Consider the following 10,126-nt stretch of genomic DNA (forward strand, 5'->3'; position numbering starts at 1 on the left):
ATAGTGCGATCACATGCACACGCACTTAAAACAAATTGATTCCTTAATGGACTTAGGTGCTTTCGGAACACCCATTATGCAGCCTCCAAAGCCTTGTTGCCATTATTGTGACCAGTGGTATTATATATACATACATACCTGCTCATCCATCCGGCACCCTGCACTCTATCTGTGACATTTCATAATGCCATTAGCATGCACGGCCATCAAGTTACCCACACAGAAGCGGGAAATCACACTCTGGCAAAGCCCTCAACCTCACTCAATGTCACTTCGGTGTCACCGCCATTTCTCCATCCTTTCACAGCCGGATGAGTGCCTGACCAACTACGATCCGCACGGTTACTGCGTCATCTACTCAGCCGCGGACAGGAGCAGCTTCAGTGTGGCGGAGCAGGTGCTGCAGGTGCTCTGGACCAATCAGAACATCGCCCAGAAGGCAGTCATCCTGGTATCGAACAAGGCCGACCTGGCCAGGAGTCGACTGGTCACCTCTGAAGGTAAGCGACTCGTTATAATGCTAATAAATATGTGGGAGGTTTCGGTGATTCCCCCTGCCCATTAGCACCAGAAAGTGCGCTCGATTGGGTCTGTTACGAATAGATATACGGGTATATATAGCGATATAGTTCGAGTGTATAAACAGGACCGCCGGGCAGGGTCAGCTGAAGAGTTTGCCAAGCGGAAGTCATCCGGCGGTTCGCCTACCCAAACAGCCGGAATCCTAAGTGGAGGTGATTCCAGGCCCCATCCTTCCGGAAGGTCGCCAGTTTCGGGGCTCTTTTTGTCTACTCAAGTGCTCTCACTTGACTTTTATATCAGATTCCCTTTAAGACCAAGGTAACTCGGGCGCTTTCATCTAAGTAATTCAATATTTTCCGTTAAATTACGCTTGTTATTATGAAAGTAGGGGTGGCTGGTGGTTGGAAAGGGTTCCCCAGCTCAGCCAGAGAAATGGCAGTGGAGGGAAATTGTTTCAGCGCAAAATTGATTACATTTCGTCCCGTGTGGCATGTGTTCCGCTCAAGGTTTAAGACCCATAAGCCTATTGTTGCAAACAGGGCGACAACAGGACCTCCATCCGCCCACTACCCACCACCCACCACCCATCTTCAACGCACAATCTGGAATTTGGGCGGAGAGTTCCTGTCCACCTAATGCGACGCCCTAATTTCATAAAGTATTTATAGAATTTTGTATGCCTCTGGCAATAATAAAATGAGCGCTTGGCCCAGAAACGTCTGGATAAAAGATATTTTCATAAATCTATACATTGTCACGCTGATTGGAAAAATATGAATAAAACGTTAGTGCGTCGCAGGTGATTTTGCCACTCCACAGACTCTAAAAAACCTTTTTAAAATTGAATGTCTTTGCCATTTCCACCTCTTAACTTGCTGGCATACATAATGATTGTTGTGCCGCACTAATTATTTAATGGGGTAAATATTGCCCGATGCTGCAAAACTTTTGTTTACCTTTAATTAGGATCCTATTCCAACTCTAATCGAAAATCGGAAGGTTAAGAGCTTAGGTCTTTAAGCGCCCAGGAAAGGCTGGCCTGCCTATCAAACTGTAATAAAACGAACCGAAAAGTACATATACAAATAAATATATGTAACTTTCGTCACATTGTTAATAAAAATGTGCGCCTGTCATAAAATTTCCACCAGGAGGGTCACCATACGCATGGTGTACCGAACTTTGATGCTTCAGATTTTACGAGTTGTGTACACATCTGTGGACAAGACGTGACGGATGGGATGGGTATCCCCGCATCATGTTTAGATAGAAATCCCAGTCCAGGATGAGGTTTACGACCAACTCCGAGTTAACTAAGCGAGGCCATTCGATTTGATTAACTGGGATGATGGGCGGCCAACTAAGCTTGAATGTGACGCTTTTGCCCATAATTTCCACACATTTTCACTTAACCTCTCCATCGTGTTTGTCATTACAGAGGGCAAGGCCATGGCCACCGCCTACGATTGTAAATTCATCGAGACCTCGGTGGGCATTAATCACAACGTGGACGAACTGCTCGTGGGTCTGTTATCGCAGATACGGCTCAAGCTGGAGAATCCCGAAAAGTCCAGGTGGGTGGCGAGCTACCAAGAAATAATCTATACTGTATTTACTTACGGTTATTATGTTTTTTCCCACAGGGATCTGTTCCGAAAGCGTTCGATTCGAAAGTCCAAGAGACGCGCCTGCTCGCCGCTGAATGCTGGCTGCCTGAATGCCAATACACCGCTGGGTCCTCTGGGGGAGTCGGTGGCCACGCCTCCGGGCAGTGCTCAAAGCAGGTGAGTCATCGCCACGGCGACAGGCCATCAGAATCAGGACACAATGCTCATGCAGCCTACTCTTTTGCAGTCCCCGCAAATACCGTGGATCTAGGACCTCCACCAGCCTGAAAGTCAAGGGCCTTTTGGGCCGCGTGTGGACTCGGGACTCCAAGTCGAAGAGCTGCGAGAATCTGCATGTACTCTAAGCACCGAAATTATCCAAAGTGTAACCCACAAGTTTCCTATAGAGTATGCAAGATCCTAAGTTAAAGAAAAAACAGACTCGACTACTACCGGGCTATAATTCCCAACTGTACATATTGTGTATAAGTTTAGCTTTAATTTACGCTAGTCATTTCCTCCATTAATCATTGTATATAGTTTGTCTAAATATAAAACTATTATTTGTAATTGATTTAGTATGGTTTTCGTTTTCCTCTAAGCATGAGTTGGGATCATTTTAATGCTCGAATCTGTTTGGGTCGCCTTGCCCTAGTTGCGACTGGAATAAATTAGTTATATTTTTGATTGAAAGAAATCAAAATACTTAGGAATCCACAAAAAAAGCAATAATTTTTAAAATGAGAAAATAATATTTTATCCTTGTTCATGGACGAATGAATACCAATTGTACTGATTTTTTGCAAATATGGCGCTTGGCCGCCGAATGAAACTTATTGTTAATTATATACGTGTAGTTATACATTTGTAATGGCATTGAATCGCATTTTTAAATGGCATTAATATTCACCTGAATGTTGAGTGGATTAAAGTTCATAATTTAATTGATCGATTGAGAACCAGAAAATATATTAACCACATTGTGCAATTTTGCTTAAATAGACCTAGGACTTTTGCCGTAATTGTTAACCAAAACATTATTTTGAAACAAAGAAGCCCATCGTGCACCCATAATCCGCACGCCCTAGGTTTCTCAAGTTAGTCGGGACCATTTCAAAATTAATCAAAGATAACAGAAATATGCAAGAAACACTAGATTTACACAAGGGCTACTTTTAGGTTCATGTCAGCGTAGTTTTACATTAATGCAATATGTGATTTTACACAAGGTCCACTAAATCAAGAGCCTAAGCAAAACCATTTTGTTAACGTGTGTAATGCGACCTGCTGTATCAAATATTGAGGTCGGTTAAAGAATTTGTAGATTTTTAACTATTAATGTGAACACTAGTAGTGTAGGGCACAACACACACCCATTCCATAAAAATCTAGATGTCCATTAAATGTATTATAAATGTCCATTAAATATTATAATCACCAACAATTGCAGCACAATGGAATTTAACGGATTGGTGTTCTGGCGAATATCATGGTATGGGAATAGTTGGAACATTGAAGGAAACCCTAAACAATACGTGCATCCTAACATGTGTGTAAAATATCCGATATATACCAGATAGTTAAAATATATATAGCTGTAATTCATTTTTGTCCAGAACTCTGTGTATTATTCTCGCTCAACGTGAACGAATTCGAGCCGAAAACTATATAGGAAAGTGATAAGCACACTCGATTTTGCACAGATTCAAACCTTGTATAAGGAAAGCGAAAGTCAGCCATAAATGTAAGACGCAGTAGAGTGGTGAAAAGTTATCAATTGAATGCATGTTTCAATTTTTCCGCTCCGATAATATATGTCTAATGAGTGTATATTAAATGTGAAAAGTTCAATTTAACTGTTTTATAGATCGTGTTTTATTTATGAGGTGCGTGGTCATCAAAAAGCATTCTTTGTAGTTTACCAATTTTTCCATATTTTATAGCCGGCCACAGTAGCTTTCGTTACTTTCTAGATATCCACCACGCCTGACTTACCGAAACTGTTAGCTAACATATACATATCATTAACAGCCTGCTAACTTCCCTTATTTCCAATTAGAGCATTGGTTCAGTAGGAAATTTTCGGTATATTTGGTATATTCCAATGAGAAACGATAGGTCACACTACGAATTAGAGGAAATAAATACAAACAAATTGGGCTGTGTAGCGGAATTTAAATTTAAACTTTATCAGCAGCAGTACTATCTGGCGAACATCTCGGCCAAAATGAACATAAATCTGCCGAATTTCAATGTGAAGAACCTGGTGAAGGAGGCGGGCAGCACGATATCACGAGTGGTGCAGGTGAACAAATCAATGAATTTGGGTGGCTGAAAAAAAGCGGGTGGTGGCGGACTTTCGGTGGATGGGGAAAAGGCAGATGTCCCCCAAACCAAGCTCAAGCACTTTGGCTGTTTCTTTGCCCTTTTCAACGACTCTCCATCATTTGCAATGACCTTTCCAGCTCACGGAGGAGAAACTGGGCACCACGGAGCGCACCGAGTACGACTTGCACTTCCAGAATCTCGCTGAGCGGGCTGATGTGACCAAGACATGGACGGAGAAGATAGTGCGCGATACAGAGTCGGTGCTGATACCCAATCCCCAGAACCGGGTCGAAGACTTCATCTTCGAGAAGATCGAAAAGTCGAAGCCCAAGAGGTTGAGCAACCTAGAGCACCTGGCTCTGGACATGATCGAGGCTGGTGGCGATTTCGGCCAGGATCTGCCCTATGGTCAGGCTCTGATCAAGGTCGGCCAGGCGGAACAGAAACTAGGCCAGTGCGAGCACGACTTCATAGCCACCTCGGGCATTTGCTTTACACAGCCGTTGCGCAAGTTCCTAGACGGCGAAATGAAGACAATTGGCAAGGAGCGCGGCATCTTGGAGACCAAGCGCCTGGATCTGGACGCCTGCAAGAACAGGGTGAAGAAGGCGCGCAGCATGCTGGGTCAGCAATCGGTAAGTGGGTGGGTTGATGGTACGAGATGGCTCGTACTTTTTGCAAGGGGGAATGATTGATTGGGTTTCGTAATGGCTTTTTCACTTACGGTCTTTTTCTGCCCTCTGCTGCCCGGAATATATAGAAAGATGGCATCTCGCCAGAGGCCGTCTTGGAACAGGTATCCAAACCTTGACCGAGCTCGCGCTCTAGATTTATGGCAAATCAATGAGCGAATTTTAAATTGCGTTTGTTTTCCAGGCGGAGCGAGACTTGCGGGTGGCTCAGGCCGAATTCGACCGGCAGTCGGAGATCACCAAGCTGCTGCTGGACGGGATCAGCACATCGCAGGCCTCTCATTTGCGCCACTTGCACGCCTTCATCCAGACGCAAGTGCGCTACTACAAGCAGTGCGGCGATGTCATGGAGCAGCTGCAGCGTGAGCTGGCCAAGTAAGTAGAAGGCGACCGATGGAGGATGGCTGTGACTTCCACGTAGGCACCAAAAGAATCTTTTCTTGCACACCACAACACCGTGTCCCATCCTTGACGAAACCCGTGCACCCTTCTGGTCATCTCACTGTGCGTTATGATATCTACTTGTGGTCTTACAGAATGCAGCATCCCAAGCCACGCCTGCGCATCAATAGCGAAGACGTTGATTGTGGGCCTCCCAGCTCGGTGTCGATGCATTCCTGTGATTCCGATTCATTGGGGGGCACAGCCCTAGATAGCGATCAAGATCCCGATTTGGACAAGTCGCTTACGAATCTGCTGGAAGACTTTCACATAGAGTTCGATACGACAGCCGTCTCCACAGTTTAGGGGTCTTGTTATTGTGATCTTAATATCGATTCGGATTCCATGCCAGTTAACATTAGCATTTAATTTCAAATCATACGTACTAGATAGGTTGCTGTTATCGGTAGTTGTTGCACCTTGTAAAGTCAGGTTTCAGCAGCTCATCTCTCCATTTAGAGCCCGCAATCAAACCGAATCAAAAACTCATTAAACTCTGCATCTTCCATCAGCTTGGGAGGCCCCACGCCATACATTCCGCTCGACGTGAACGAGGCCAGTGCCAGCAAGTCCAACATATCGTCCGGTGCCGCAGCCCGTGGTCCGGGCAACAATCACTCTGCCAATATGGTTGCCACCGGCCACAAGCCCAATCAGCCCATGCACGTCAGCACGGATCAGATGCAGAGGGCACGCGTCCTTTGCTCCTACGACGCCAAGGATCACACCGAGCTTAATTTGAGCGCAAATGAGGTAAGGTTTTTTAGGAAACAGCCTTATCTTAAGCGGGGCTAATATATAACTAATTTTTCAGGTGATCTTCGTGACGGAATGCTCGCCAGTAAACGAGGACTACATGTACGGAAAACAGGGTCTATTGAAAGGCCTGGTGCCACGCGCGTTTGTTGAAATGCTCGACGAAGAGCACGACGTCACCCTCTAAGCCCTCCAACTCTTTCAGCAATACTCAATCATTCAATAATCTCAACCAAAAGTAATGAACAAGAAAAATACTCCAAGTACGGCAATACTTACACGTTAAGAAGGCAGAGACGATCGAGAGAAGGGAAAGGCAATTGGACAATTAGAAGATGCGGCCACTGCGGCATTTGGCACTAGCAAGAGAGTACAATAATTTATTAGAATATACATACATGAATATATACAAGGCATATACATACATGAGCGTGTTGTTAGAAAAAGCATTGTAGTTTAGCCTTCGGTGATAATCAAACCCAGATCCTTGCCCAAAGAGCTACGCTACTCAGTTGCACAGATCACACAGTAATCAAATATGCATTCTGGCTGCCTGAATAACCGTCAAGTTATACTTGTAAATTTATGAAATTCTGATCATTATAATTGTTAAATCTTATCGCATATCTAGAGAGAAAGTGCTGTTTTATTAAGCTTCTCTACACTCGACAAAGTATTATATATGTGTTATGTTTGCCTGTATCTTAGTTAACAAGCGAAATTCTTTGTGCTTTACTATATTTACTATCCTATAATTATAAACGTAAGTATGCGATTGTTAATCCTATTATCCATGTATTCAGCGAAAGCGTTTCCAACTATTATCTAATATATTTAATACTTCCTGCTGCAATTATTATGTTACAAAATTTTGAGTGCAATTTTTGAAAGTCAATTAAATGAATATTGCTTGTTACATTTAAGACAAAACTCTAAAACACCAAGGCGCTTGATAGTTAAAAATTAACAGAATAATATTGTTGAAAACGTACAATACAATAATTAAAAAGTAAACAACGATCATTTTTAGGTTTTCAGCAAACAAACAAAGTTGTAATATGAAAAGCGAATTTTTAAACACAAACTATACTACATAATTACAAATATATGATCAAAATTAAATCCAGAAAAGTAAGTTCGTTTAATTTTATATTTCATTAGATTACCCGTCCAGCTGTAAAAATCTCATCGAAATGGTAAGTGCTTTAAATTCCATTATTGGACTTTTCTACTTTAAACGCATAGAGGTGCTTGGATTTCAAGTGTTTTATTATCTGAGTTCAGTTATGATGACCAAGTATTTGTTACTCATTTGCTAAAAAAAGTTCAATGATAGTGCATAGTCACTTTCAAAGATTTCGAAGGCGAGCGATGTGTACTTTAGACTTTAGTGATTATTATTTACATTGGCATTCATACTAGGGTAACAATCAAGGGCTTAAAATTCGTATAAAAGTATTTGTTCTAGTTCTGATCTAGGATTCCAGTCGTAGTCACTCCGCCATTTTCCAGAGTAGTTTTCGCTATGGCTGAAATCTTCTCATTAAGAGACCTATGATGACTGGATGTGGCAGCCTGTAGATTCTTAATCACTCGATCGGACGCCTGAATAGTGAGCGCCTTGGTCATGTTGAGCTCGTGTTGTGCAGTTGGCAGATTTAGACTGACTGCACGAGATGATCGCGATTGCGTCACAACCATCGCGTATATATCAATGGCTGCATTGGCCAGTCGTGTTAGCAAAATTTGTTCGTTAACTATATTTTTGTTGTATCGCAGCAATAGTTCTTCCACCGATTGTCCAAAAAGATCAATACAATGGGCCGTCTTTTTGGCATAGGGCAAGAGTTCGCTCACTACGTGGCCACTCAGATCGGTGCCGCCCAAGCCAACGGTGGAGGCCGCACGCCTGGAGGCCTCCTTGAAAATCAGTCCCAAATTGGCCGAGGGATTCTTGAACGCGCGCTGCAGTTCCTTGAGGTGGGATCCCGCATATTGGATGCCAGTCAGGGCAATGAACAGCCGGAGAATGTCATTGGTGCCCTCGAATATGCGGAAAATGCGCAAGTCACGCAGGACTCGCTCCAATCCAGTATCCACCATGAATCCCATGCCGCCCAGAATTTGTATAGCCTCGTCGCAAACGTACCACGCGCTCTCCGACGCATAGATCTTCGAGATGGCTGCTTCCAAGTGATAGTCCTTGCTGCCGGCATCCATGTTTTGCGAAATAGTGAACGCCATCGACTCGGTGGCGTACTGCAGAATGTTCATCTGGGCCAATTTCTCTTGAATGGATCCATAGTTCTTTAGTTTTTGACCAAACTGAACTCGATTATTGGCATGCTCCGTGGCCTGTTCAATGCATTTCTTCATTGTTCCCGACAGCGTAGCGCCCATTCCGAAGCGACCGTTGTTCAATATGTTCATGGCCACCTTGAATCCGTCTCCTTCCTTGCCGAGCACATTTTCAATTGGAATTTTGACATCTTCAAAATAGACTTCGGCCGTGTTCGATGCCTTGATGCCCATTTTCTTCTCGGGCGGACCATTGGTGACGCCACCGAAAGATCGTTCCACAATGAAGGCAGTGACCTTGTCCTTCTTTTCGCCAGTCTTCGGGTCCACCTGCTCGGTCTGTGCGAAAACGGTCATGATTTCGGCGATTCCGCCATTGGAAATCCAGATTTTCGAGCCATTTAGAACGAAGTGTTTTCCATCGGCACTCTTCACGGCACGGCATCGAATGGATCCCGCATCAGATCCGGAACTGGGTTCCGTAAGCGCAAAGGCAGCGTACACTTGCTCGGCGGCCACCTTGGGCAGGTACTTCTCCTTCTGTTCCGGGGTGCCGTACAGCAGTATCCCCTTGAATCCAATACTCTGATGGGCGCCAATCGTGATGCCCAGTCCCAGATCGTTGACACCCACAATGGCGCACAGCCTGCCGTACTGGGTGTTGTTCAGACCGAGGCCGCCGTAGTCAGCTGGCACTTGGATTCCGAAGGCCCCGAGCTCCCACAGAGCCTTCGCAGTGGTGTCATCTATTTTGGCATTGGCATCGTTGCGGGCGGCGTCATTGACATCGGAGAAGAACCGTTCGAACGGATCTATCAGGCTGTTGGTCAGCTCCTTCTGCTCCGCGGTCAGGACATCCGGGTACGGGAACACTTGGCTCGACACCAGAGAGCCACGGAAGATGTTGGCCATAAAAGACTCATTCTCACTTGCCTTCTCCTTGCTGCGGTTGCTTTCCGCCCCCAATTTGGGACTGTGCGTCGCAATTTGCCTGCAGAGCGTGGCGTTTCCTGCCAGGTACCTGGTGCTTAGGATCGTGTGCCTCCACATCGTTTCGAAATTGTTTGGAAAATCGCCCTTTGGACCGTGAGTCTACAGTGTGCCCACATTCCCGATCACCCCCAACGACGTCATCACCGCGACTTGCGCAATTCAAATCTGGTATATTTTCTCGCAGCAGCGGAGTATTCATCGTTTGGCATCTTCGATTCGGTTGGTTTTCGAATCTCTTGAAGTTTTTTTAAATTCAAAGTGTGTGTGGGAATGTTTATATCTATATTGATAGCATAGTAATATAGCAATACATTTACTCGCTTTCGCGAAGTATGATAGTATGGGAACCAATTCTATCCTATCCTAATATCGTTTGGCGCCTTTAATTCAGTTGGTTTCCAAATCTTAGAAGAGTTTTTTTGCACTACAAATTGCATCTGAGCATTAATTAAATATTGACTTCTCGAACCTGATGATGCACGAGAAATA

At 44.4% G+C, this 10,126-nt stretch overlaps 3 protein-coding genes across 9 annotated transcripts in view; 2 read left to right on the forward strand and 1 right to left on the reverse strand.

Moving 5' to 3' along the window:
- Positions 1-2,696, forward strand: part of LOC6547333 (platelet binding protein GspB) — a 44,044-nt gene extending 41,348 nt beyond the window's left edge. For all 4 annotated transcript variants that reach the window (XM_015156371.2, XM_026980297.1, XM_015156370.2 and 1 more), the window contains 4 exons: positions 308-500; positions 1,961-2,096; positions 2,166-2,306; positions 2,377-2,696. In XM_015156371.2, coding sequence (XP_015011857.1) covers positions 308-500; positions 1,961-2,096; positions 2,166-2,306; positions 2,377-2,494 — 588 coding nt within the window. In that variant the 3' untranslated portion in view covers positions 2,495-2,696. The remainder of the gene's footprint in view (positions 1-307; positions 501-1,960; positions 2,097-2,165; positions 2,307-2,376) is intronic.
- A 1,532-nt stretch (positions 2,697-4,228) lies between these two features.
- On the forward strand, positions 4,229-7,472 carry LOC6547332 (endophilin-B1). Of its 4 annotated transcripts, none has more exons than XM_015156374.2 (6): positions 4,229-4,434; positions 4,595-5,092; positions 5,218-5,253; positions 5,334-5,524; positions 5,686-5,890; positions 6,405-7,472. In XM_015156374.2, the coding sequence occupies exons 1-6, from the start codon at positions 4,234-4,236 to the stop codon at positions 6,531-6,533; spliced, it is 1,260 nt and encodes a 419-aa protein (XP_015011860.1). In that variant the 5' UTR covers positions 4,229-4,233; the 3' UTR covers positions 6,534-7,472. The 4 variants fall into 4 exon arrangements, with proteins under 4 accessions (XP_015011860.1, XP_001974792.2, XP_015011859.1 ...); XM_001974756.3 differs by lacking the exon at positions 5,686-5,890 and adding an exon at positions 6,103-6,343; XM_015156373.2 differs by lacking the exon at positions 5,218-5,253.
- Positions 7,473-7,594: 122 nt separating this feature from the next.
- LOC6547331 (very long-chain specific acyl-CoA dehydrogenase, mitochondrial) lies at positions 7,595-9,789 on the reverse strand. Its single transcript, XM_001974755.3, has one exon. The coding sequence runs from the start codon at positions 9,692-9,694 to the stop codon at positions 7,811-7,813; it is 1,884 nt and encodes a 627-aa protein (XP_001974791.1). The 5' UTR covers positions 9,695-9,789; the 3' UTR covers positions 7,595-7,810.
- Positions 9,790-10,126: the final 337 nt, after the last annotated feature.

The sequence above is a fragment of the Drosophila erecta genome, unplaced genomic scaffold, assembly GCF_003286155.1.
Source record: "Drosophila erecta strain 14021-0224.00,06,07 unplaced genomic scaffold, DereRS2 tig00000092-arrow-pilon, whole genome shotgun sequence".
NCBI classification, from domain to species: Eukaryota; Metazoa; Arthropoda; class Insecta; order Diptera; family Drosophilidae; genus Drosophila; species Drosophila erecta.

Coding starts and splice junctions, on each gene's coding strand:
- LOC6547332 (XM_001974756.3), top strand. CDS start 4,234: ATGAGAAACGATAGGTCACACTACGAATTAGAGGAAATAAATACAAAC. Junction 4,435..4,594: donor CGATATCACGAGTGGTGCAG/GTGAACAAATCA, acceptor TGACCTTTCCAG/CTCACGGAGGAGAAACTGGG. Junction 6,344..6,404: donor TTAATTTGAGCGCAAATGAG/GTAAGGTTTTTT, acceptor CTAATTTTTCAG/GTGATCTTCGTGACGGAATG.
- LOC6547331 (XM_001974755.3), bottom strand. CDS start 9,694: ATGTGGAGGCACACGATCCTAAGCACCAGGTACCTGGCAGGAAACGCC.